Here is a 27,584-nt window from a genome sequence, read left to right on the forward strand (position 1 = left end):
TATCATGAATCCGTACCGGTATACCGCCCTTCTACTCAGAGTTGTCTCCTTTTCCATGGAATTTCATAAGGGGCCATCCACATACCCACGTGGACAGGTTTTTAACGATTTTGACCTCCCCCTCCCCCTCCGTGGACAACTGCCCATATAAATTCTAAAAAAAATGTATAGACCGTGGACATTAGCCAACCCCCCCCCCCTAAGTTGTCCACGTGGTATGTGGATGGCCCCTAACCTTTTTTACACAGACTCAGTCATAGAACAAAAATATGAAATTGTTTGTGGAGTAATCTCAGCATTACTTTACGCAATAATTGAGGTTGGGGAAATTTTTTTCTAAGCCTAAGGCACACCTTCTCCACGCTTTTATTTTTCGCATCCTTGTAAGAGCTGCATACTGGAGATGGTCGGGTTTGATGTTTTTCAAATCCGTACCCGACCCGAACCCGATTTTTTTTTCGGTACGGGTCGGGCTCGGGTTTCGGGTTTGAAAACCCAATCAAACACAATTTGAGAAAGACTGCGCAAATATAAGGCTACCCTGACAATAATCTACAGAAACTAGGAAAAAACTACACGTAACTGCAGGTCAATAAAATCTGCATACAGACTCTGAAAATCTGTATCTGTAAATCGAACTGTTGATTGAATCTCATTTTTGATAGAGGAAAACACTTTTTCTCGATTTGTTGGGGCCGCAAAAATGTGGTGGCCCGGGACCCTAGGCCCCTTAATCCGGCTCTTGGCATACCACTCGGTATTAATTAATGCGTAACATGTGAAAACATATCCTCATGTTTGTTATGGTGATGGAAACATAAGACAGTGTTTTTATATGTAACGCATTAACTATTTCTGGGTCTTGTGTCAATGAAAATTCGTAGTCAACCACGTGGTGGCTTCTACCCACTACAACCTTAACAACAAAATGAGAATAAGTTCTCTAGCCTATTCAACAAATTGCTAATGAAATAGACCAATTTACGAACTGTCAGGCGTCACGGAGCCTGATAATGTTGAAGGCCTGAACACAATGGATACGTTGTGGCTGCGTTTGCGGCAATTTGACAGTAAGCCCATACAGTTTCTGTCAAATTAACGTTAACGCAACGCAACGCAAACATATCCATTGTGTTTGGGCCTTGATGTTGCTTTTACATGCGTTATGTCAGCGGTCCCGTGCTTTCTGTAAAAATTTCATTTATGTATCAAGTTCAGTAGTGTCCGGTAAAATTGTCTATTACTTAATACTGTTATTCAATAAACAACAAAACAGGGCTGAGTAAAATGTTCTATGGGACTTTTCCGGTATTTTAAAAAAAATTAATAAGGCTGATACAAATCTCGATTTTTTTATGTCCAAGGTTATCAAGTTAGCAAAGGGGGTGGCAAAAAATAAATAACACTGAGACGAAAAAAAGTTAAAGGGTATGTGCTTGAGTGCACAAACGTAGGCTTGCCGTGGGACTATGGTGGGTGTAAAGATTAATTCTGCCATAGCCATAGTATATAACACACACCAAACGTACAAATACCATACACAAAAATCCACGAACATTTCACAAAAAACCACAAACACCTGTCATAAACCACAGCATACAAATACCAATACCCAAATGAACTGCCCATAAATGCATAATAGTTCCATGTAATTTCTCATCACTTTTTGCTTGAACCTCAAAAACTTCTTCACATACCCGGTGCTCTCAAAAAATCGCAAGAAAAAGCTTTTTGTTGCTAAATTGATCAGAAAAATATGAATTTTGGTCAGTCCCATGTTACAAATAAACGCAAAACACGCTCAGTGCTGAAAATAACTAGCATAAAATTATGGTTACTACCAATTGAAGTACTAATAGGAAAAATAATTAACTTGTTGCCTATACAAGTATTCTCTCATAAATATATTTACCTCGGATAACTGCATTTTTGCATACACATGTTATACACACATACACGTTATACACACACGCTATACACACAAGCAAACACACACTACTCCACACACACACTACTCACACACACACTACTCACACGCACACGCTACTCAGACACACCCACGCTACTTACACACACAAACACATTGACACACACACATACAAACACACAGACACACACACAAACACACACACATACACATACACACACACAAACACAGACGCACACACAAACACAGACACACATACACACAGATACACACCTACATATACACACGCACAGACACACAGAAACACACACACGCACATACACATACACACACGCACATACACACACACACGCACATACACACACACGTTACTTACACATACACACACACGCCACTCACACATACACACACCCACACATACACACCCACACGCTAGTCAGACACACACGCTTGATTTACCTACAATACCGGCAGCACCCAAACGACTTCCAAGTCTTCCAATGGTCCCCAGTGGCGTTCACGTCCAATTTCGGGCTGTATTCCAACAACGATATCTGAATTAGATTACCACTGGTGGGGTCCAACTCAGATCGAAGGGAAGCCGAACTGTTCGCCTCGACGGTCGACCAGGGAAAGATCTTCTCTCAACACGGAATGTCCTTTTATAGCGTCACTCAGTGTGGGGAACTTGGGTGATTGGGGGAAGAACCAATCACGTGGAAGCATCCCTGCTTGCTTTCTTCGTCGCTTACGTTGGATGATGAATGCAATGCCATTTGGCTGGCATTGCTAGCCAATGACCGAATGCGTGAAGTCATTTCGTCTATGTTTTTGAAGTCTGCGTTAGGGAAATATACCAATCGTATGAAAAATGTATGTAAGGATATTCGACCTTCAAACTTTCCCGCAATTTTCACGGAGTAATAAGAAAATGGTAACTGAAAATATCATGTTATACAAATCTTGTATGTTTTAGCTTTCCAACGGTATATTAACTATTGAAATCGGAACAGTTGTTTGAGCGCTATTAGCATCTAAAATCTTCCATTCCGCCAACCAAAAACGTTACATGTTCAATTCAGTTTTCACAGAATGTACCTTAGTATAGTGAAGAAAGACGTAGTCCCACGTCAAAAAAAAGAAATATCTCTGATCAAAGTTTGTGTGCAAGTTATGACGTTTGTAACTTGCACTCAAATAAATGTTGAAAAATAACACTTTATTCGCGTTGACGGTGTTGCTGATATTTGTTTGGTTTCTGCGTGCGAAAAAGAAAGAAGGAAATATTTTTGCTTTTGTCTTCACGCACATTTTGACAATTACATACGAGAGTTCACGTAGGTGCGAACAGCCTTCGAAATTTCTTTCAACGCGAATAAACCGAATTATTATTATTATTTATTTCGCTTGCCTTTTGACGACACTCTCGCTGTCACTAGACTTGTTTGTTGCTAAATAAAGCATTTATGCTGTCCGAAAACTAATGAAATGAACAAAACGTTTTGAGCTTTTTTTCTTCTTCCTCTTCCAATATTTAAGATTTTTTAATGGTGGGGGGGATGACATTAAATGAAAAAAAAATTTGTAACGGCCTAAATCGTTACGCAATGGAGGAGTACAAGACATTCGTAACACGTTCAGCGTGACAAATCAAGCCCAACACGCAATGTGATGTTGCTTCATCCATTAATCTGGCATCACTGCTTGAATTTTTCTTCCGATTAGAAACATATCCAGACATTCATTCATACACGCTCATCGTTTCACAACATATTTTTACGCACGTTTGTTTACATCGGTTGGACTGGCACTATGAGCGACAGAAGTGCACTTATAGATTTACGTAAAAAGATTCTGCAATCACAGAAATTGATCGACATTTATGAGTGGTTAATTGGTTCCTACGTTCTTGTAAGTAAATAATTAGTTCGTTAGTCTCAGCCATAAATTACACCTCCTTCTAGGATTTCTACGTTGACAATCATTGGGACCGTCTACCCCTTTGTTGGCGATCTTGCTTTGAACGAGTGGACATTCAAGAACTACGAGCCCTGCTAACAGCTGACTCTAACACCGAACAGCACACATTATGGCCTCTTTCGATCCTAGCCCTTCGGGTACTACTGCAGAGGTTGTGCTTATCTCGAGCGTCCCACCAGCAGCCCGACATTGAATTCGGTACAGAACAGCAACACTCGGCTTTTTGCAATCACAAAAAATTGTTCGATAAGTCGGTAAAACTGAAAAAGAGACACGAAATCGAAAAGTTTTGCAATGAATGCTGGCTGACCGGTCAAAGTGCGGACGTGAAACACCTGGTAGATGTTGGATCGGGTCAAGGCAATCTTGCTCGCTCACTGAACTATGGTTATGGATTTATGGTGTGCTGCATCGAACAGAACGAGCAACTAGTCGAGGCGGCCAGACTTAAAGACGAAGAACTGTCTTGTCGTTTGAAAAAACAGTTTAAAATCGAATCCTTACATCACCCTGTTCATCTAAGCAGGAAAGAAAACCTAGAAATAATCGATCCTTGTCAGTTTGCGCAAATGATTCGTGACTCATTCAACGTAGAAAAAGGTACACCTTTTCGATTCGGTCTGATCGGACTACATCCCTGCGGTGACTTAGCAGTTGTGCTACTCAAACTGTTCCTAGCCTGTCCAGAGGCTAAATTTATCAAAATAGTATGTTGTTGCTACATGAAACTTTCAACAAAAGATGACGAAACTGAGAGTTACGGATTCCCGTTGAGTGATTTTAGCAACAAGCATAACTTGAGGCTAAGTTATGAATCGCGGGAAATCGCCTGCCACGCAATCGAACAATACGGCCACAAATTGCAGACAGGCTATGACGAACTGAAGGTACACGCTTATCGTGCGGCAGTTGAGAAAATCATTGTCAAATTATACCCTCATTTAAAACATTTCGGACTGAAGAGTACCAAGGTGAGCAACATGTGCTTCCAAGAGTACTGCGACAGAGCAACGAGCGGACTGCAAATCGAACTACCTCAAACGGAAACGCAATCCGATGACACCCGGTTCAATCTCAGCTGCTGGGAACGGGTAGTCAAATTCTACACGCTAAGACTGATGTTCGCACCGTTGATCGAGTCGCTCATACTGTACGATCGGTGGCTGTATTTGCTGGAGCAAGGTGAGTTCAAAGTGTGTATGTGTGCTTAACATCCTCAAATATTGTAAATTTTATAGGAATTTCTAGTAAAATTGAAGCGGTGTTCGACCCAATTTGTTCTCCCAGGAATCATGCCCTGACCGGGTGGAAGTAATGTGTCCTCTTATACACCAGCGTATTCTAGGTACAATAAATGAAGCAAATGTCTCGATTTGTTATAAGTAGAGACAGTGGTAGTTCGCGGCAAAAAAGTTGAAAATTGCGGGTTGCAAAATAGAAAATACTGAAAATTCGAGGTAATTCCGAGGCAACCTTTTCTTTAGAAAACGCCAAATAAAGTGCTTTTTTGGTAAAAACAATAAAAAAACTGTTTTATCTAATTTAACATACGGTAATTTTACATATTATTCAAGTTGTTCTGACTTACGCTGCATTTGCCAAACGAAAAAGTTTAAGAAACCGTCCGCGTTTCGAATACTTACCAAAATTATTAAAATGCAAAAATGCTTGTTACTTGAACTAAGTAGGTACATCTTGCAACTTCGATTTCGCACACTTTGGAATTCTATTATTCAGGTTCCAAATCGCCAAATTCTTTGCTCGAAGAGGACCCAGTAACCCAACTGCTCGAAAACAATTCAACCCAGGCTGACAAATCTCGTTGTAAGAGAGCAGTAGTACGATTCCATCTTATTGGTTGCGTAGGAAAAGGCCTCCCGTTGCCATCGAGGTGCCGTTGATTTTTAGATTTGTCCGTATTGCTGGTTTTCGCGGCATTTCGCGGATTTTTGATAATTTCGCGGCCGATGCTGGATTTCGCAGAACTCGCGGATTCCGCAAAATCGCGATTTACCACTGTCCCTAGTTATAAGCTATATGTAAGGATTTTTCAATCAACCTTGTTTTTTTTTTTTAATATTGTAGGACTATTTACGGCATTACAGATTATTCATTTCTAATATCTATGACAAAGAGGTAAGCCGTCATCTATTTATTTTGTTGTTCTGGACCACGATACAGAATATCGTAGCAAACTGTGGCTGATGGCCGAGGATGAAAATATTACAAGTTTTGATATGTTTTCCTTCATCGTCAATAGGCTTTTGATAAAATCTGGTCATTTTTACGCAACGAAGTTTCCCTGGCAGAACTAGAATTATGTGCCTAATCATTCAAAATACTTGCAGTTTTTGTGATTTTTAGAAAAACATAATTTTGATAACCGGACCATTTTTCTTGAAAAAATGACTGATTTGACGGATAACACCAGTAACAGCTTGAAAAAATTTTTTAGCATTGCCACATAAAAAAGCGGCCAAATTTGACTGAATGAATTGACCACAATCCTGAGAAGAAAGAAGCGCCAGCAGGAGGACACAGAACGTCAAGAACTGGAGCAACCTGGTTTCACATGCGCAAGTTTTTTGAGAAGGTGAACTAACCCGTGAAGGCTACACATCGAATCCAGCTATCTGTAGGGAAGGGGACGGAAACCTGATCAAAAGCGAGCACAAGGTTGTCTACAGGTGGAAGCAGCTCTTCGATAAGCACCTCAACAGCGAACCAACGGAAGAGAAGTTATGCATGAAGTGCTTCCAAACGCTAGCAGTGTCCTAGTTTCCAAGATATATTCTGGAGATCAAACTGAAAGCGAAGTCACTAGGGACAGACTGCCGGCAGAGCTCTATAAACAAGACAAAAAGGCACTATCAACAGGATAATATCCAGGATTTGGGAGGAACAGAGATTACCGGATCAAATTTTTACTCTACGGCATATTCTTCAAAAATGTAAGCAGTACAACGTGCCAATACATCACGCCTTCAAGGTAGCATATGACACAGATCGAGACCAGGTTTGGCGGATAAACTAAGGACTTTTCAAGGCTACCTTGTACCAATTTATGTGCTTCGAAGGCGCCGCACACTGTCGATGCACAACACCTTAATTATAATTATTATTATTATGTACAGCCGTAAGTAGAAGTGAACTGTACATTAACCTACAGAAGGCGAATCGCTTCGCGTCCACTATGGCCAGAGCCTTAGGGGCCATCCACATACCACGTGGACAGCTTTGGGAGGGGGGGGGTTGGCTAATGTCCACGGTCCATACATTTTTTTTTAATTTATATGGGCCGCTGTCCACGGAGCGAGAGGGGGGGTCAAAATCGTTAAAAATCTGTCCACGTGCTATGTGGATGGCCCCTTACTGACATTTGTTGTTTGTTTACCGCGAACGATGAATGAGTACCGTAACGTCGTTGTTTGCGGCACGTAAGTTAGGAGTTCGTGTTTTCTGATAAGTAACTCTTTGTCTTGCAACAGCCGCACAAGTTCCAAATAGATCAGCTGTTGGTAGCCCCGGGCCTCCCGATTCAAGGGGCCCCCTAGTCCTAGGGTGACGTTGTTTTTTTTTTTTGCTCGTCACCTTCTAGAACGTTACGTCTAAATGTTTTAAGAGAAGAGGGCCTCACAAATAAATTTACCCCGGCCCCCCAGCGCCTAAATCCGGCCCTGTTGGCCAGTATCCTCCTGTCCCACATAGGCATTCCGCGGTTCCAGAGAGCTGCGTCGGTGATGATTTGGGGGGGGCCGTATCCAAACGTGGGTGGCTCCTACTAATGTTCATCGAAAATAAACGTGAAAATCTACGCTACTGTGTTTCAAGCATTGATCTAGTATGCAGTGAATACTGTGTACAAGACGGTAACGACGCGTCTACGTAAACCCAGTTTATTGCTTTTGAAGTGAAATAGCATCTAAACTAAAAAAGTTAGATGCCCCGTGTCAGAGAACAACTAGTAGAGTAGACTTCAATGTTTAATTAGGTTAACAACAAACCCCATGTTTATCACTCATTTCATAGAGAAAATTACAGTTAAGTTCTTAAAAAACATCTGTTCTGAGTGCTTCTTATTCTTCCTAATTTGACGTTTCTGAGACACTATTGATTACGAAATTTTCTCAGCTTTCCAAGGGAACCAACAGAATTGAGCTAGTTATCATACTTCTTGTGCTAGACCTTGTTTAAGGGAAACATTTTCCGTCAAATACACACTTAGATTTTATCATCGAGTATAATAACTAAACTAACTACCGAGAATTCAACAGCTGAGATCTCGGTAAAAATCTCGGTAATACATCAAAACACCGAGATATTTTAAAAGCAAAATCAAAAACCTGTCAACTTCAACGAGATTCTCGGTAATGTTCAACTGTCAAAGCATTGCGAGAACTTCGGTAAAATTTACAGAGGTGCGTATTTTACGATATTTGTTCGTCAGATAACCCAGAATATGATTAAAACGATCAAATATACAAATTTATTTATTAATTACTAAGTCAACTGTTTCAACTAAACACAGCTTTGGTAAGAACTGGGGTGTTGTATTCCTTCCAGGAACATCTATCACTCTGCAACTTCCATCTTGCGAGCGATTTGGTAACCTAAAAAATTGATTGGAGAAAGAATTAATCGTTTTCTTCAAATATTCTTTGCAGCAAAAAACTAGATCTGAGAAAAAATAGTGTATGCTCACTCAATATTTTAGTTAATCTGAACTTTGCAGATTTTTCCATAATAATAATCAGCCGCAAAACTTTCTTCCCACACACCGAAACACGAAAAAAACCCTTAGTTATTATTTTGACAGTTCAGTTTTTCGGAATCTCGGTAAGAGCTTTTCGACGAAATCTCGGTTAAATGACATCAGGGTTCCGAGATTCGGTATTTTAGTTTACTGAACTCGGAAATTTTCGGTTGTACGGATTTTTTTCGCTAAAAAATTTGCGGTATTCCGGTAAACACTTAAGGTTTTCGATTTCTTAGTATCTTTCTTACTGAACTTTTTCGAGAGAACATTAAGCAGTTAAGTGTGTAGGGTCCTCTATCACCCCTTAAAGGATTTAAAGTGAGCTACCCAACACCCTGTATACTGAATTGGAGCTGAACAAGCGCTTTAGCATTTGTATCATATCCCTTAAACACGTTTTGTCAAAGTGACGGCCCTCTCTAATTGGTCGTTTTTATACAAGGCACTGTTAAATAATATTTAAAATTAGTGGGTACGGCTAGCCGTGCCGCAAAAACTATCATTATTTTTCGTTTGCACTGTTTGTTTCTGCTTACAAAGTGGATAAACTAGCGATAATTTCTACAATTCAGAGATACGGTACAAATGCTGAAGCGCTTGTTCAGCTACAATTCAGTATATATTAGGGTGGGGAAAAATGATCGATTTTCCAGAACCAACTTTTTTTGGTTCCTTTTGGGCCCCAAACAATCCTAAACTTACCGGAAATCGATTGGTTTAGTCTCCGCTTGGCGCATTGCTATTCAAATTTGTATGAAAATTTATATGGGAAAGTATACTTTTTTGCATTTACCTTTCTAAAGAGCTCATTAATGATCTAATAGTGCGCTACATTATGTAAACGTATAGTATTTTAGATACCTAACAACTTGGCAGAAGGCACCGAAGAGCTAGGATGTCCCTATAGCTGTTCAAAGTTGAGTATGTTGATTTAAATGCAGAAAATCTTGCCAGTAGGATTCCCATCAGAAATAACCTGTCGTAACGAGTTTATACACTCAGCTGGATCAAACAAACAAATTTAGGTCAATATTCTAGGCGTAGGTAGAATCTACAACGTGTTTCAGAGGTTACTTCTGATGGAAATCTAACTAACGCCGGTACGGTGGCAGTGTTGGCAGAAAAAATGATTTGCAACACAAATTTCGACATACTCAACTTTGAACAGCTCCAGTATTTTTTTGGGACACCCTAGCTCTTTGATGTCTTCGGCCAAGTTGTTAGGCACAGTGATACCACATATACAGATTTATCTGCATTTATACAGATTTTTTGCGTATTTTTCATACAGATATCTGCATATACAGATTACAGATTTCCTGGAAATAATACAGATTTATACAGGTTTTTTTGGTTTTCATGGGGTCGTAAATTAAACTTCTTTATATAGTTGAAAAACATAAATTAGCTCGAATGCGGTGGAGCGTGCCGGAGGTTTTATTATATTCATATGCTACGCATATACGTGTGCATGAATGAATCACGGAAAAAATGTTAAACAAGCTATATTGCATTTTTTTCGAGAAGGATATGTCCAGTAATATGCAGATTTTATTTTACAGATTTTTTCAAATTTTACCAAGGTGATAAGATTTTTTGAGCTCCAGAATACAGATGAAAATGTGGCATCACTGGTTAGGCATCAAAAAACCTTCCATTTGAAGTCATGAAACCTATGGTTTGAGCCGCTTTGAGCTCTTTAGAATTCAATGCGCCAAGCCGAGACTAAACCAATCGATTCCCGATAAATTTAGGAATGTTTGGGGCTCCAAATAGAACAAAAAAAAACTTGGTTCTGGCTTTCTGCTATCAAGTTTCGTTTTTTCCATATAACGATTCCCCACCCTAGTATATAAACAGCCAATGTATAACTGTTTATGAAATAGACTGGAAACAGATGTACGGGTTATATCGATACGTTTGCATGTATGTCTAACTAGACGAATCAGCAACGCGTTCTACCAGCACCCTCATGAGCATGAGTTCGAGATTCGAGACTGGCAGTAAAGTAATTGGATACTAAAAAGGTAATTTTCACTAACAATAATATAAAAATAAACGATGAAAAATACACACAAAAGTGTAAAAAATCTGAAGTTTTAGATGTGTTCGAATCGCCTAAACAAAAAAAAAATCGAATATATATTTTGAATTATATTTATCGTAGTTGTAATAAAGCTGAAAAAGCATTTTTTTAGAAAGACAGAATGTACAATTTTAGCCATGTAATCGTCATATAGGCGCTTATTCAGACTTTAGGCCAGCTACTGTTGGCTGTAAAAGAGTTTTTCTACAAGCTGTACAAGAAAAACGAATAATCGCTTCTACAGAATCGATCAGCATGTATAAAAGTTGTTCAAATGGCCGAGTTTTTTCTTATTAGGCCTTTTTCGGCTATTTAGGAAGCCGAATGTAACAAGTAGCTGATTTAGTTCTCCAAAACCGACTGATATAAAGCTGATTAAATCTTAGAAATACATTAATCGGCCTATGTTCAGTCGTCAGCTGAATAAGATAAGTTATAAATGTGTTTATTCAGCCAAAAAATGTTTCTCGGGAAAATCTCAGTTAAAGTTTAGACAAATATTTTGAAAAGTGCTCAGTCCCCCCAATCCCCGCCGATGCTTACAGCTGTTAAGAAACAGCAAAATATGCTTATCCGGCTTAAGTTTAATTTCGCAGGTCTAGCTACTGAACCGCCGTCTGTCCTGGTTGAAACCAACAACCAGGTTTTCCATAACAGAGAGGATCAAGCCAATTGGCTTACAAATTTTTAAGTTGATATTTTTTCAGAAATGGTTCAACAAATGAAGCTGAAGAGAGTGGGCACCCTGTAAATTATTACTTTGGTCGCATGATTACTACTGCATTTCCAAATTGTTTGAATGTTTAGTTTCCGGATTTGCACTATAAAAGGCCCCCAGCTGGTCTCGAGGTACGTTGCTGGTCTAACAAGCCAGTCGTCGTCGGTTCGAATCCCAGTTCGGAAGAGAGACTTTTTAGTGGCAATTGTCCTGTACAATATAACGGTGGGCTGCGAAATCTGTGTCAAATAAAAAAAGAAGGTCAAATTCCGAAACGGAATGAACCTGGGATTTGCATCACAATAGGAACGTACTTCTAGCACACTAGCATCTACTTTTTTGGTCGCTTCTAAAAATTAGCTTGGGATGAGAGAGTCTTTCTTTTTAGGATATTTTCTTGAATTGTGTCGGGCGTCCTCATTTATGATGTTATTTCTTGTAGCAAAACAGATACTCCTTCCAACATCGTCTGATAATTTGAACGAGAAATCGAAAAAGAGACTTTTAGGTGAAAAAGAGACCATTTTAGAAGAAGAAAGAGACTTTAGAGACTAGCTTTAAAATAGAAACCAAGTCTCTAAAAAGAAACCTGCTACCAGCCCTCGGTAAGCTTTTGTCTTAATTTTTAAATATACGAAAAAGTACAACCCAAGAGGGGTGCACTCCCAGCTAATATGTCGTAAAGGTTCTAAATCAGCTTTCAACCTTCCAACCTCAGTTCTCAACCTTTTTTTGTCCGCGTACCCCATGGCGTTATTTTTCATATCGATTGTACCCCTGGCTTGGAATGTTCTCGCAGAGTGGGAGAGAGTAGTGGTAGATCATGTTGTGGAGTTTAGTTAAGGTTTCAAATTGAACTATGATTTGTTTGATTGCTACAGTCATGTTTAAAGAGCAAAATTGAACAGCAAATAAAGAATTGTTGAAAACTTGTTTTGTCCGCCATTACTGATTTTTCTTTCGCGTACCCCCTGAAGGCTTTCGAGTACCCCAAGGGGTACGCGTACCCCAGGTTGAGAACCGCTGTTCTAAATAAACACTGTTTTAATTTGATTAAGGAAAGAATATCTTGTATTTTGATTTTTTAACACATTTCTAAAATGTATTCGAACGTATTGAGCACCCTGTAACGGTCTCAATTTACGGCCCCACGATTTAAATTTATACCAGAAACGTTCGCGTATTCGGCAGGTTTTGATTTTCCTATTGATTGCTGTAAGAACGAAGGAACTGCATTTGAAATTGGGCAGGCCCGGATTTGAGGGGGGGCAAATGCCCCGGGCCTCCCGATTGAAGGGGCCCCCTAGTCCTAGGGCGACCTTTTTTTTTTTTGCCCGTCACCTTCCCGAACGTTATCTCTCAATGTTTTAAGAAAAGAGGGCCTCTCACAAATTTGCCCCGGGCCCCCCAGCGTCTAAATCCGGCCTTGAAATTGGGAAAATGTTAATAAATGTTCTGAATTTAGATTTCGATTGAAGTCTTTCTCAAAGACGTAGTTCACATCCGAAAAAAAACATTGAATCTCTAAATCGAATACTATTTTGAATATTGCAGATAAAAGCTTGGATTCGCTTCTGTTGGTTTCCCAATTTACCAGGAACCCTACTGCCTGTTTAGTAGGCTGAGCCTACACGCATACATTCATGCTATCTAGTTAGCTAAGCCCGCTTAGCGATCATTCATTTTCAGTTCATTCATTGCAGCCAACCTCACACAACGTCATGCTGCAGGTAGAGAATCAGTGTGTCTCGATTAGCCCTGTTGTGCGGTTTCATTCCATTTCTTTCATAGAGAAAATCGCTCTACCAAAAAGATAAACTAACGGTGCTTCCTTGTTTTGCTCATCGGCTTCGACTGTTGTGTTGACACATCTGCAAAACGGTAGGGATTTTTTATTATCGAAAATAGGTATTACCCAAAAGATAGCGAACTACAAGAACCAACGAATCGCACCTGATTGTACAAATTTCGTCACTTCTTTCATCAATAATTGACGTCGTTCTAAACGGAACGTGGCTAAATATGCTAATGATAAAATGTTTACTCCACGGTGGCTTAAGAGCACTAAGACCGACTCAAAAATGAAGCTGCTACTGGTGCTACTAACGGGTGTAATTGTCGGTACAAGAACTGAGCAACAGGTGAGTCGAATTCGGTTCAGTTGCGAGAGAAACCCACTACACTTACTATACCACCCTTTAACTTCAGATTTCACTCGAGATGGTTTCGCCTAGCGCAAACGTAACGCATCACCGGAACAGTGACTACGGTAATTGTTTCTTTCGGGTCTTCAACCACAGCAGTTTAATTTTTTTTCTTTTACAGATTACGAGTACGTATCGAATTGGCCTTCATTGGACCGACAGCTAGGCTCCGTGTCAGCAGTTGCTATTGATTCCCACGGGAATGTTGTTATCTTTCATCGTGGATCGCATGTTTGGGATGAAGGAACCTTCGATTCGCGTAACGTCTATCTTCCCATTGATCGAGGACCCATAGCCGAGCCAACGCTGCTGGTCTTAAGCAATCAAACCGGAGCACTTGTCAGTGAATGGGGAGCTAATTAGTGAGAACTTATTCTTTCAAGAGTGCTTTTGTATAATACTCCAGTTTCGAAACAATTCTTACAGCTTCTACATGCCGCATGGCTTGACTATTGACCGGAACAATAGTTATTGGCTTACCGACGTCGGTCTACATCAAGTTTTCAAGTTCGATCTGACCGTTTCCAGTACCGTGCCGGTGCTAGAGCTTGGGCGTCGCTTCAAACCGGGTAACGATCTGCACAGCTTTTGCAAACCAACATCAGTTGCAGTACTGGAAAGTGGGGATTTTTTCGTAGCCGATGGCTACTGTAACGGTCGATTGATGAAATTCTCCCCGGAAGGGAGACTGATCCTAAGCTGGGGAAAAAATTCCTTCGCCCTGACCAGGGCTTACAGACTACCCGCAGGACCTGTGCCGGAGAGCTTCTTTGCCATTCCTCACGCACTAACATACGCTGAGGATAAAGATTTGTTGTGCGTCGCGGACCGCGAGCAGGGCAGAGTGCAATGCTTCTCGGCTCGAAACGGAACATTCCATTCAATGTACAGTCATCCCCAGATAGGGAACCGATTGTTCAGTGTTAAATACGTTCCACTGAGTGGGGGTCTGTTCTACATCGTTAACGGGCCTCAGTTTACCGGTGTAAAACCTCCGATAAACGGATTCGTGCTGTCCATGAGCACCGGCAACATCGTGGGTAAATTTTTCCCTCCCAACCAGCAGATGGCATTCAGCAATCCACACGAGCTCAGCGTCAGCTCAGACGGTGGCCAAATATACGTAGCTGAGCTATCTCCAACCACGGTACACAAGTTTGTGCTCAAACACCAACCTCTTGAGGATCATCAGGAATATCATCAGCCAGTAGTAGCGAAACCATCACTCTCACCTGTGCATATGATTCCAACTGGGTTGGATGAACCATCGGCGGAAGTATCGGACTCTCTGTACGCCAGTAGCCTGACGGTGGTCGTCGTTGTAAGCAGCTTGCTAGCAACCAGCTGTCTGGTGTTGTGCCTCTCACGAACGATCTGTTTCAAAGCTAGCAGACGGCATCGATTTTCCAGTACCGTCGAAAACATTTCTCTCCGCAGTCTTCGCCATTCCGAGGACAATCAGGCATGATTGACGACTGCAACGACTGCAAACGGCAACTAACAGTCTTATTACAATTCACACAACGATGAGGACGACTCAGCGGTAACTTGCACTGTGATTTAAAGTTTACTTAAGATAAATATATTTGCCTCGATGCTTGCTGAAATGGAACCGAAACTTCAAACTTTTTTTTGTATGAAGGACATTGTCATCACATTGATCTGTTTGATCAAATCGATGCAATAAAGAATAAAAATTCTTATTCGATTTTCTCGGAATTCAGTACGATTTCCTGCTCCACTTGGTCACGACGTGGATGGTGTACACGAAAGTTTTATTGCAGTCATGATTTTACTGTCGCAACCAGCTAAGGCCGCGCTCCCTACATTATACGTTAAATGCCATCGTTTGGCCAAATACTATAACTGTACTACGAACATTCGTATTTGCTACGATTTTTGTTTTTTGTTCTCGGTGAATTTTGTCTTATTGTTTCTCAGTTTCTACCCAACACAAACGTTTCCTACACTGCACTATATCTGCTTGCATGGCGCTAAGCCAGGGGTAGTTTTTGTCGTTCGTTTGTCTAGCCTAGGATTCCGAGAATAAATGCCGCATTAACGTTTCAATCTAAACTTAAATTTTGACTTGAGCTCCGAAACAAGTTAAGCCTACATACAGAGGAATCAACTATCATAATATAGTACGAATGAAATAAAATCAACCAAAGTAAGTAACAATCGCTCAAGGCGAAGAGATTATGCTTTCCGTTAAGCGTATTATCTGGATTCGGAAGATAAAATATAAAATTTGTCAACAGATGCGAAGCGTAAAATTAAAATTGCAATCGTTTCTCAAATTTCCCCTCCCTACTCTATTGCAACAACTTTAGCTATTTGCGTTTTACATTTAGTAGTACGAGTTTCGCTTGTGAGGCAACTTAAACGATATTTTCTAGAGAATAGATATGTTAGTAATATAATAAACTATCACTTAAAAAAAAATCATTTTCTTAAAATGAGATCACAAAACAATGATTCGTGGAATGTGTCATTATCATATTGTGGATAGTGGGATGGGAGATGATTTCTAAACCCAAATTATATGCCACTAGCACTGGAAGCTTTTTGAATAGGTTTTTGTTTTTTTACGCTATTAACGGCAACAACAGAGTGAAAATCAAGCCCTGTTTGCTTCCTAGAGTTAACACATAATTTTGATGGCTAGACTCAAGGTCAGGACCATCACAATTATTACTGGCAACGGACCATTCACTCCGGAATGCGCGTGTTGCAGTTCCCATGGTACACCTTGATCGTTCCCTCACAATGAAAATAACTATCGAATACATTACCGTAACCGTTCTCCCTCCACCAGGTGCACAACTGTCGGTTCCAGATGCAGTCCAGCCGATAGATCAGCCCCGGAAACTCGAACCCCATCAGCGTGTAAAAGTCCTGATCGCCCAGATGTCCCTTGAAGGAGTATTTCTCCACCATGTTCTTCACCGATTCGGCTTTGATAATCTCCTCGTACAGCCGTGACTGGCGAATGCGATCCAGACGCAGCATCACCACGCCGGAATTCAACCCCGGATAGCCGTGCTTCGTTTTTTTCGTCGTTCTGCTGAAGAAACCACCAAGCGAACTGCCAATCGCGAGCTGCGTTTTGTTCAGATAGTACGGGGTGCCGAATAAAGTGTGCGGATTCTGAGCCCGGTACTTGAACAGGATATGCAAGTACACTGGGGTTAGCTCCGGTGCAAGGCCGAACAGATGTTCCGAACCAAAGTGGTCAAACTGGTCAAACAGCTCCTTTACCGACGATCGGAACACCACGTCACAGTCGATGATAATTGCACGTTTCATGTTAACGTCAACGATTCGATGTAATCCTAGCGATATGAGAAACAATGCGTCACTGTAGTAACTTCCTAAAAGGGAGAGAAAAAGAATGCTAAATGAACAAACGATTAATCGACCTTAAGCTACTTCACTAACCCGTCTTATAATTGAACAATGGCAGCATATTTTTCACAATATCGCTAATCTTCTCGGCGCAATCTTTCACATCATATAACGTATAGAAGACCACCTTCCGATAGTGATTAATCTGTTCCCGGATCAACTCTTCCGCCGATGTTTCGCTCTGCTCGTCCGTTATCACATGCAGATGCATCGGAATGGTTGTATATTTGAGCAGGCTCTTCAGAAAAAGCTCGAACTTGCTCTTCAGAATCACATTCTGGCTCTCCTTCGTGTAGATAATAAAGATGTTGTACTCGGTGGCATTGTTCTCCTTCGGGATGTACTTAACCCGTTTCAGTTCGTTGATACGAGCGGCACTTAGAAACTGTGCCGAGACAGACTTACCAAAGGCACCATTCTCGGCCGTCTGGCGGCTGCTATCGAGTGCCTCCGAATGAACTGGTTCGACTCTTGCTTCGCCGCCTCCGCCTCCGGCAGGATCAGCCTTCTGCTGGAATATCATCAATATATTCCGCCGGTTGAAGATATTGCTGTTGGCGTAAATGATCAGCAGAAACCCACTGGCAACGATCAACACCAGTAGAATCTTGTTCATGCCGATCGGTCGCTCTGGTCTGCGCTTCACTTTTACGGTTCCTATTTTTGCAGCTGCGGCTGGCACCCGTGCAGGCAAGAAAACTCCCTTGTGCGTCAACTTCCCACGGAACTGTAAACTCACATTCCAGTGCTGATGTTCGGCGGATCGAAAATCACATTTTTTGCAATGGTAAAGGTGATTTCTGCTTCATATGTAAATAAGCAAATTATGGAACGATGGAATTTTAGGCCAGCAAACGAAAAACCTTCGGCTGCTCTTTTTTGCTTTTGTTTTGATTTGACAGCTGAGTCGTTTACTTGCATTCCTCTGCCAACATTTTCGAGCAGTTGAACTGGTTGTTTCTGATATACCGACCGGTTACACCGTTTTCATTTGGTTTTACACGCAGGGTATAATGTTGGATATTCTAGAATATTATTCAATTAAATTTACTTTAAATTTATAAAAATAAATAGACAATGAACCTAATAAGTTTCAAAAACATAAAAGAATCCGGCACTAAACTGCCGCTATTCGCAGAATAGTCCTATGTAAAAGTTGCGAGTCCTATGTAAATTTTGCGAAAATAGGTCCATTTTGGCATGTTTTTCAAGAACAGAGATGAGTGACTTTTCACCTACGCACACTAGTAAACTTGTAAACCCGTGTAAAGTTGCTTTTGTTTCCTCCAAACTGCAAATCGTCGCATCTCGTTGCTTCGAATTTTATTACTTTTTACCATTTTTGGTCGATTATGTTCAGCAGCTTCTTCCGATTTCTGATCACAAATGAAAACATTTATTCGGAAACAAATTTAAAACAAATAATGAGTGTTCAACTGAATATTTGTCCAGCTGCTAAAACATAGAATTGCAAACAAAACAGCCATTTGTAAATATTTTCCTTAACTAATGACACTAACACATTCGTACGTAAAAAGGTCTATAACCATTTAAAAAGTAAGGTGTGATTCCCACAATCTAGATTTAGACGGCTACTCTTGTAGAACATGGCAAAATGGACCCATTTCCGCAAAAAAAAAAAAAACAAGAAAACATAGGACTGTTATGCGAATAGCGGCAGTAAAAAGGAAGGGTTAAGAAAGTCAGAAACCAGTCGTTGTTGGATAACTCCTGTTTCTGGAAACATTTGGATTAACTTTCTGGAAAAAGCCAACGTCTGTGAACTGGAAAAATTAGTGAATGAGGGGATTGATATAATAAAAATTGAAATTTTCTATTTTATCCAGTTAGTTTTCTTTTGTGAAATATCTTTTTAATGATCTAGAAATAAGATCCATTTAGTGAGCCTAAACGGTTGAGCGTTTTTGCAGTAGCTTGCAATACGATGATTGAAGTAACAATCGACGATCATTCCAGAAGGATTGTCTTTGCAATCGAACAATAATTATTGTCTGAACAAGTATGCGAATTGGTAATTAATCCTGCATTAAAAAACTGCGCACGCTCCTTCCAAGTGTTCCGTCAAATGGATATGAAAATGACTGATTGTTATTTAAAAGATTTTTTTAATCAAGTTCAATCATACTTCACTTTGTTTCAAGTTGTCGCCCACATTAACTTACATTTTTGAATCGCACTATATCAACGTATTTTTCGAACATCCCTTTCAAGTGAATTGCACTTGAATCTGCCCCACTGTTTCATCAGTGATTTTCATGTGTGAAACATTTTTGTTAATTGTAGATTCCCAAATTGCTGCTAAAATACGATTTCATAACACTTATGCGGCAGGAAGAAAGTGAATTTGTTTTTGATATCAAGGTACATGCTTTTGCGTACAAATATTTAGATACACTAACGTGTTGATTTATAGGTTGTTGAGGAGCTGCTGTCACACACACGGAACATAATTTTACCCAAAGGTGTAACAGAAAACGTCTGCGTAAACGCCGGTAATTGTTATATCTATATAAAAACAAGACAAATTAAACAGAGATATGTATTAATAGCTGAGCGTGTAAATATATGTCGCTTGTCAGTTGGTAGGAGTTGTTTTGTTTTGAATTTGTTGTGACAAGCAACATACTTGCCGCTGCATGTTGTAAATTAAATTTTAATCCGTAGTTTTTGCCTGAATTTTTATTTAATTTTTCATGTTAGATATATTAGAAGTTAGATTATAAATTATCGATCCATATTGTATCGCGTGTGCAATAAAAGTAGGGCCCGTTTCTCCTCCCGCTGCAAAAAATGCGACAACATAAACGGTAAAACAGTCGAACACGCGGTTGCAGGATGCTGATGTTTTGGGTATGGTTGTTTTGGTGAACATTAAGCGGTGGGAAGCTATTATACAGGAAGAAAGTGTCAAACCACGAGACGATTCGGACGCGGTTTTCACCGAGAAAAAGTGGAATACGAAGTGATAAGAGCGAGTGTCGGATTGCCGGATTATGGGAAAATTTGGTATTTCCCTGGCTAAGTGCTAAGAATCCCTTATACGCTCACCACTCTCGCTACAAAACGTAAGCCGATCGAGCCGAGTCTCCCCTTTGTAGCTAATCGCCAAGGAGTGTGAAGCATGTGTAACCGAAGGCGCGTTCACCTGGGTAGACCATCGCGGTGGCTACCCAGTCTACGGGGAGTAGGTCTGTCTGGTGATATTTCGCCACCATCGCTGAGAGGGTTCCGCCAAAGTAGCCCTGCTCACCCACTTAGCAAAAAGCCAAGGACCGCCATTGCTACGTGTCAGCGAGGAAAACGGAAGGTCAGTTTTTTGTTTTATTTTTGTTGTCATTTTTTCCGCCCAATCTAACCCTTTTTGAAGAAGTTCCCTAGTGCTACGCTGCCCACCCGGCAATTCGGCCCAGTGAAGCTGGGGGTAAGCCGGAATCTTACAGTGGTGGGCCCATGGTCTACAGTACTAAACCAGTGGAAAATTAGTTTTCCAAAGCGAAAGATTATGCGAGAAAAGTAAATTGCAGAGAAAGTCTACGTAATTGTAACCATCGGAAGTTTCTGCGCTGCGTGTATGGTTATCAACTAGTAAACTGCTGATTTTCATTATTTTTGGTAAGATGGGTTGCACCTCATTAGACATACTGGCTGCATAGATTGATTTCTTCAAGAGTTTCTGTCTTTTTCCCACTGAACACATACCTTCTTGTGAAACATTAAATTGGGTTGTTTAGCCATTCATGAATTTCTGATTTTTATATATTAGTGTAATGTTCTGAGCAAAACGTGATTTTTCAAAATTTTATATTGTTTTTAAAAATTTTATTATGGAAATCACGTTTTGCTTAGAAAATGCAGCTTTTTCAGATGATATAAAAAACTGATAAAGCTAAACAACCCAAATGTCAAAACGAAATTATTCTATACTCATTCCATAGATAATAAGTTATGGCATAGGAAAAAATGTAAATTCGTATATGATGACAATGAAACGTATTCTAATACATTTTTTATAAAACATAAATCTAGATATAAATGTTACCTTTGTAAAATTGTTGCTTATGTAATGCAATGCTGGATTTCCATGAGCCAATTACCTCTAGATTTGTTTTTTTGAGTACAGCGTTTAAAAAAAATAACTGAGATTCTGACTTTGCCCAAATAAAAGAAAGGTTACATGTGGTACGCCCACAGACAAACAGATGTACCACGAGATTTATTTCCGTGGAACAAAATAACGGTCATTTTAAATAAGTTTCAGTTATGCGGAATATTCCCGCCGCAGCGGTGGTGGCGCTGATGTGCCTTTTCCTTTGAACTCAGTTGACAGTATTCGAGCATCGTGCTGCCAAAATCAGCAGAAAAGCTGAAAGTTTATCTTTTGCGGAATATGTCCATAGGTGTCGCACAAGTTAGTCGGAACCACAATTTCCTTAAAATTTTGTATGCAGTGGTACGTCTGTTTGTCTGTGGTACGCCCATGTCATTAAGAGCGATTTTTTTTCTCTCTTAAAAAATTGAAGGACAATGATATAAAATTTCAAAAAATCACGTTTTGCTCAGAAAAATACACTCTTTCAGCTGATATATAAAAATCAGGAATCCATGAGTAGCTAAACAACGCAATTGAAGTAGTCTCCCTCGATTGGGAACTTCAATTAATTATTGTCAAGGATTGCTTAATCAGTTTTCTAATCTGAAAACAAGTGCTGACAGAGAGAAATATAGTGAGCATATTGATATCTCTTTGTTTGTGTTTCACCTTACAAATTTCGAATATGCTGGTAACACTGGTAACACAGAACATCCTTTCTCTTTTCCCCACACGAGTTCAATAGGTTGTTTGCTCAATTGGAATGACACTGACCGATAATTTTCATTCCAACTTGACAGTCTCTATATATATATATATATATATATATATATATATATATATATATATATATATATATATATATATATATATATATATATATATATATATATATATATATATATATATATATATATATATATATATATATATATATATATATATATATATATATATATATATATATATATATATATATATATATATATATATATATATATATATATATATATATATATATATATATATATATATATATATATATATATATATATATATATATATATATATATATATATATATATATATATATATATATATATATATATATATATATATATATATATATATTTACAGCAGAGATGCCAGATGTTTTCAAAAATGTCTGCAACTGCTCGAAAAACTGGAAAAATTTACTCGAAATCTGAAAAAAATCTATCCGTGATCCGAAAAAAAATTCACTCGCGCAGGCAAAATTCTGTAAAAATCTGCAAACATTTTAAGAAAATCTGCGCAAATATACGGAGACTCAGATAAAAATCTGCAGAAACCGTGGAAAAACTGCAAATATCTGCAAATCAATAAATATCTGCACACGGACGCCAAAAATCTGCGTTTTACAGACAAATCTGTGCATTTGGTATCCCTGATTTACAGGCACTCTAGCGTCTCAGTATACAGGGGGCTGCATTAGCTGCTTGAAATAGGTGGCCTAACTTATGTGCTCGTCTATTTTTTAAGATAAACAGGATAAAGTATTTTAAATCTATTTATAATTAATAATTTTGAATTTATTTTTATATTTACAATTCAAGTGTATGCACAAATTTAATATCAATTGCAGTAATGTTGTCAGTAGGTCGGTTGCCTTATTTTAAACAGAGCCTATGTTTATAAATAGTGTCGCGCAAAGTTGAAACCAAAGGAACCAATTTAACGTCAAACAAGGGTATCTATCGAGCAATGTGAATAAACAAAGTGATAATGTTAGGAGTGGATGAAAAGTGTTGTAATTGAGCGTGGTAAAGAATATGAGTTTTTCCGAAGTTTCAACAACATATATGTAATTCACCATAAACCTGTAAACTGGTTCAGTGATATTCAACAAAGCATCACCGGCGTAATCTTTTAAAACTGTATACCTTGTTAAGAACTTAAAAAAATGATACTCGCTTATACATACATGGTGAAAAACAATACTTATAGTTCTTGGCAACAAACGGTACAAAAACTGTGTTGTCGGAACGATAGATTTTCTCTTCGCGCAACTCTATAAATATAAACATAGATTCTGAACTCAGATTTTAAATTTCTATTTAAAGAGTGGCAATAAATATTTTTTTTTTTTAACTCTAATATTTATTTAGGCCCAACCGCAAAGTATAACGGGGCCGAATATCTTTTGGAGTAGGGAAAAGCCAGCTTGAGTAGAGCCTGTATCCCGACTGCTCCTCCTCAAACAGGCATAAAAACCCTCCCATCTTTTCTCTTTTATAAATACAATTTAAAAATACATATCATTGAAACCTACGGCTAACAATAACAATTATAAATGAAGTTCTTCTCTGTATGAGTAAATATCAATTCTTAATACTATTCGTTAAGGTGTGATGGTTCCTTATATCTTTAGAAATCAAAACTTATATCTATGTTTGGTGGATCATGTCTCTCAGAAAGAAGCGATGATTCATGTGTCTCTAAAAAGATCAATAAAAGAAAAAAAAAAAGGAACAGAATTAGTGTGAAACTTTTTTATGGAGGTTGTGTTGGAAAAATAAGAAGAAGAAGCAAGGAGATAATCAAATTCGATACTTGATATCTCTTAAAAAGTCATAAATAGGTATTACAAGCGCTGGGTTGCGGCTAGCAAGTGCATCCCGTACTTGCATTGTAAATGTCACTTTCTGTTTTCGGAGAGAATCAATAAGCTTGGTCCTTGCTCTGTGGTACTTAGGGCATACGAAGACTATATGATCTATATCTTCGTACCCTCCACATTCGCACAGATTACTATCGACTAAGTTTATTCGATAAAGGTGTGCGTTTGCAACATAGTGATTGGACATTAGGCGCGAAATAACTCGAATGAAATCTCGAGTTAAATCTAACCCTTTGAACCAAGCTTTTGTAGACACTTTGGGCGAAATCGAGTGCATCCATCGCCCAAGATCGTCTTTATCCCATTTTTCCTGCCAGTTTGCCAGGGCCAGTTGTCGAGGCAAGTGAAAATACTCGGTATAGATGATCGGTCTATCAAATATATCTCCTTCTATGGCACCCCTTTTCGCTAATAAATCCGCTTCTTCATTGCCTGGGATTGAGCAATGAGAGGGGACCCACACAAAGCGGATAATGAAAGACCGATCAACCAGCACTTCTAATATCCGTCTAATTTCCGGAAGGAAATAGGACGGGTGCTTGACCGGTTTAATCGATCGGAGAGCTTCGATAGAACTGAGGCTGTCCGAGAAGATGAAATAATTGCCTGGTGTCTTGAGCTCGATAATTCGCAGCGAATTGTGTATGGCAGCTAATTCAGCTACATATATGGAGCAAGGCTGTGCCAGTTTGCGGGATATGTGATGATCTGTGTTAAAAACGCCATATCCGGATTGTCCATCCATCACAGATCCGTCCGTGAAAAAGGAGTTCTGTTCTGGGAGGTGGCCGAATTTTGCCGAAAATATTAATGGCACGACTGTTGGTTTAAGGTGTTCGGGAATTCCATGGATTTCTAGTTTCATCGTCAAATCAAATACAACAGAAGAATTGTTGAGCGATGTTGAAATCTCACGGGATGGAGCAACAACCGAAGGGTTTATCTCCATGGTCATGAACCGCTGGTATACTGACATACAGGGTTTCTGAACAACTTCCAAACACCTCTCATAGTTCTCGATTATCATTGGGTTTGCTATCTCCGATCTGATGAGGAAACGAAGAGCCAACTCGAATAGCCTCTCTTTGAGTGGTAGTACTCCCGCAATGACCTCTAGAGACATGGTATGTGTCGATTGCATGCAGCCTAGAGCGATACGCAAACAACGGTATTGTATCCTCTCTAGCTTCAGCATGTGTGAGGCTGCGACTCCTCTGAAGCATATGCTGCCGTATTCTATTACGGGCATAATAGTGGTTTGGTAGAGTCGTATTAAATCCTCTGGATGCGCTCCCCATGATGTTCCTGTTACCATCCGAAGAAAATTAATTCTCGGTTGGCATCTTTGCTTCAGGTAATTGATATGTTTTTCCCATGTGCACTTAGAGTCATACCATACTCCTAGATACTTGAAGCTAGATGACTGAGTGATGGGTATTCCGGACAGAACTAGCTCGAAGCGAGGTGGTGGTCGCTTTTTTGAAAAGACTACCATCTCCGTTTTTTCAAGCGAGAATTCGATTCCAAGACAACTGGCCCAACCGGTCAGATTATCTAGCGTATTTTGCAGGCTGTTTTTCATGTCTACAGCTAGAGTCGCCGTGACTGATACAACGCAGTCGTCAGCTAACTGGCGCATTGTACAGCCGTCCGTCAAGCATGTGTCGATGTCACTGATGTAGAAGTTGTACAACAGCGGACTCAGACAAGAGCCTTGGGGGAGACCCATGTAGCTTGTTCGTGTTATTGTTGAAGAACCGTGGTTGAAAAGTAAATGCTTTTCAGACAGCAGGTTGATCAAAAAGTTTGTTAATATAGGGGAGAATCCTCTCTGATGCAGTTTCTCGGAAAGAATTTCGATTGAAACTGAGTCAAATGCGCCTGTGATATCCAGGAAAACCGAGGTCATTTGTTGTTTGCTGCCAAGAGCCATTTCCGCTTCTGTGGCTAGCAATGCCAGGCAATCGTTAGGGCCCTTGCCCCTACGAAAGCCGAACTGGGTCTCTGATAGTTGGTTAGTTGTTTCTGCCCAGTTGTCAAGTCTACGCAGGATCATTTTTTCAAGCAATTTGCGTATGCATGAGAGCATCGCAATCGGCCTGTACGAGCGGTGATCTGCGGCAGGTTTGTCTGGCTTTTTGATTGCGATAATCTTAACCTGTCTCCAAGCTTCCGGAATCATATTGTTTCTGATTAGCTTATTAAACAGTTTAGGAATCGTAGCTTGACCGAGTCCGGCAGGTTTTTCATCAAATTAAATTTGATCCTGTCCGGTCCTGGAGCCTTATTCTTGCAAGACGCGAGGGCAATTGAAAACTCCAACATGGTAAATTCTGGTTCTTCAATAGCCGTTGTATCGCTGAATTTTTGCTGTGATGGGACAGCGTCTGGGCATACCTTTTTCGCGAAATCATAGATCCAACGTTCAGAGTATTCATTAGCCTCATTACTGTCGGACCTATTGCACATTTTTCGAGCCGTATTCCAGAGATAGCTCATAGAAGCATCTCTGGGTAACGTGCTTATGAAATTTTGCCAGTATGATCTTTTTTTCAGTTTGTGCAGTTTAGCCTGTTCCAGTTCCAGCTCTCTAAACTGATCAAAAAGTTGAATGGAATGATCTTTCCTGAATGCTAGGTATGCTCTTTTCAGAGTTTTTTTCATCTCGGTGCATTCTTTGTCCCACCATTGTTTGTTAGGGCGAATTTTCAACTTGTTCTCAGGGGCGGGCCTCGTCTGAGATTGCAACGCGCTATCTAAAACTAATGTCGCAAGGAAGTTGTATTCGTCTGATGGAGAAAGCTTGTCGGTTGTTTCGAGCTCCTGGGATATCATGTTCGAGAATTTTTCCCAATCAATATTCCGGGTGAGATCATACTCTACTCCGACTGTGGTAACAGACTGGAGCCTGCTCATAATCGAAATACTTATTGGCAAATGATCACTACCATGGGATCTTGAATAATCTCCCATTTACAATCCAAAGCTATTGAGGAGGAACACATAGATAAATAATAATAAATAAAGAATAAAATCTCCCAGGATAAGGCGTGGAGTCGGCAGCAGTTCCGTTATTTGTGTTAGCTGCAACCGGTTTATAATAGCTCTAGGTGGAATGTAGACTGATGCGACCGTAAGGCTCTCACCAGCAACTGTTATATGGCAAGCAACAATTTCTATGCCATCAATTGCTGGGAGAGGAATTCGGAAGAATGGGTAGCATTTTTTTATACCAAGGAGCACTCCGCCATAAGAGTTTCCTCGGTCTAAACGGATGATATGGAAGTCTTGAACGGCTAGTGTCGTATCAGTTGATAACCATGTTTCAGATAGCGCGAAAATATCGCATTTGCTATCGTGAAGTAGGAGTTTAAATTTATCTAATTTGGGGATCAAACTTCTACAGTTCCATTGTATGATCCTTGTTGTCGATTCGTCACTTCGGCTGTCTGATTTAGACATCGAAGGATACGAACGCGAGGAGGGGCCATTTGGTGCTTAGTTGCTTACCCAACATGCAAATTGTTGGAAGCCAAGCCGAAATCATACTTTTAAGAGCATCGGATAAACCAAAAGTGGTGAATATCCATTCAACGATCATTTCGAATGAAATACGCCCATCAGTAGACGGTATTTCAGACTCCGTTGACAGTTTAGGGGTGGTAGCAGATTGTTTCCCTGGAAGTTTAGGAAACTCCTGATCGTAGTTAACTCTGAAACCAGGAGGAGTCGCTT

General features: G+C 39.8%; 3 protein-coding genes across 6 annotated transcripts; 2 read left to right on the forward strand and 1 right to left on the reverse strand.

Moving 5' to 3' along the window:
- The first annotated feature begins 3,658 nt into the window (after positions 1-3,658).
- Positions 3,659-7,101, forward strand: LOC129725292 (methyltransferase-like protein 25B). Of its 3 annotated transcripts, XR_008728055.1 has the most exons (5): positions 3,659-3,838; positions 3,892-5,089; positions 5,146-5,252; positions 5,993-6,043; positions 6,363-7,101. XR_008728055.1 is itself a non-coding variant. In XM_055680913.1 (4 exons), the coding sequence occupies exons 1-3, from the start codon at positions 3,740-3,742 to the stop codon at positions 5,220-5,222; spliced, it is 1,374 nt and encodes a 457-aa protein (XP_055536888.1). In that variant the 5' UTR covers positions 3,659-3,739; the 3' UTR covers positions 5,223-5,252; positions 5,993-7,101. The 3 variants fall into 3 exon arrangements, 2 of the variants coding, with proteins under 2 accessions (XP_055536888.1, XP_055536887.1); XM_055680913.1 differs by having other exon boundaries at positions 5,993-7,101; XM_055680912.1 differs by lacking the exons at positions 5,993-6,043; positions 6,363-7,101 and having other exon boundaries at positions 5,146-5,393.
- A 6,047-nt stretch (positions 7,102-13,148) lies between these two features.
- On the forward strand, positions 13,149-15,283 carry LOC129724050 (peptidyl-alpha-hydroxyglycine alpha-amidating lyase 1). 2 transcript variants are annotated; one of them, XM_055678649.1, is made up of 5 exons: positions 13,149-13,348; positions 13,528-13,608; positions 13,676-13,736; positions 13,793-14,033; positions 14,098-15,283. In XM_055678649.1, the coding sequence occupies exons 2-5, from the start codon at positions 13,549-13,551 to the stop codon at positions 15,137-15,139; spliced, it is 1,404 nt and encodes a 467-aa protein (XP_055534624.1). In that variant the 5' UTR covers positions 13,149-13,348; positions 13,528-13,548; the 3' UTR covers positions 15,140-15,283. The 2 variants fall into 2 exon arrangements, with proteins under 2 accessions (XP_055534624.1, XP_055534623.1); XM_055678648.1 differs by having other exon boundaries at positions 13,149-13,608.
- Positions 15,284-15,374: 91 nt separating this feature from the next.
- LOC129724052 (xyloside xylosyltransferase 1) lies at positions 15,375-17,996 on the reverse strand. The gene is made up of 2 exons (XM_055678650.1): positions 17,113-17,996; positions 15,375-17,045 (listed from the first exon to the last, which is right to left on the reverse strand). The coding sequence occupies exons 1-2, from the start codon at positions 17,693-17,695 to the stop codon at positions 16,384-16,386; spliced, it is 1,245 nt and encodes a 414-aa protein (XP_055534625.1). The 5' UTR covers positions 17,696-17,996; the 3' UTR covers positions 15,375-16,383.
- Between the last annotated feature and the right edge of the window lie 9,588 nt (positions 17,997-27,584).

Source organism: Wyeomyia smithii, chromosome 2 (genome assembly GCF_029784165.1).
Source record: "Wyeomyia smithii strain HCP4-BCI-WySm-NY-G18 chromosome 2, ASM2978416v1, whole genome shotgun sequence".
NCBI classification, from domain to species: domain Eukaryota; kingdom Metazoa; phylum Arthropoda; class Insecta; order Diptera; family Culicidae; genus Wyeomyia; species Wyeomyia smithii.

Excerpts from the sequence above, each read along its gene's own strand:
- LOC129725292 (XM_055680913.1), top strand. The coding sequence starts at position 3,740 with ATGAGCGACAGAAGTGCACTTATAGATTTACGTAAAAAGATTCTGCAA. Across the intron at positions 3,839-3,891 it reads TAATTGGTTCCTACGTTCTT|GATTTCTACGTTGACAATCA; the intron begins GTAAGTAAATAA and ends ACCTCCTTCTAG. Across the intron at positions 5,090-5,145 it reads GCTGTATTTGCTGGAGCAAG|GAATTTCTAGTAAAATTGAA; the intron begins GTGAGTTCAAAG and ends TAAATTTTATAG.
- LOC129724052 (XM_055678650.1), bottom strand. The coding sequence starts at position 17,695 with ATGAACAAGATTCTACTGGTGTTGATCGTTGCCAGTGGGTTTCTGCTG. Across the intron at positions 17,046-17,112 it reads ATTGTTCAATTATAAGACGG|GAAGTTACTACAGTGACGCA; the intron begins GTTAGTGAAGTA and ends TCTCCCTTTTAG.
- LOC129724050 (XM_055678648.1), top strand. The coding sequence starts at position 13,504 with ATGTTTACTCCACGGTGGCTTAAGAGCACTAAGACCGACTCAAAAATG. Across the intron at positions 13,609-13,675 it reads GTACAAGAACTGAGCAACAG|ATTTCACTCGAGATGGTTTC; the intron begins GTGAGTCGAATT and ends CTTTAACTTCAG. Across the intron at positions 14,034-14,097 it reads AGTGAATGGGGAGCTAATTA|CTTCTACATGCCGCATGGCT; the intron begins GTGAGAACTTAT and ends CAATTCTTACAG.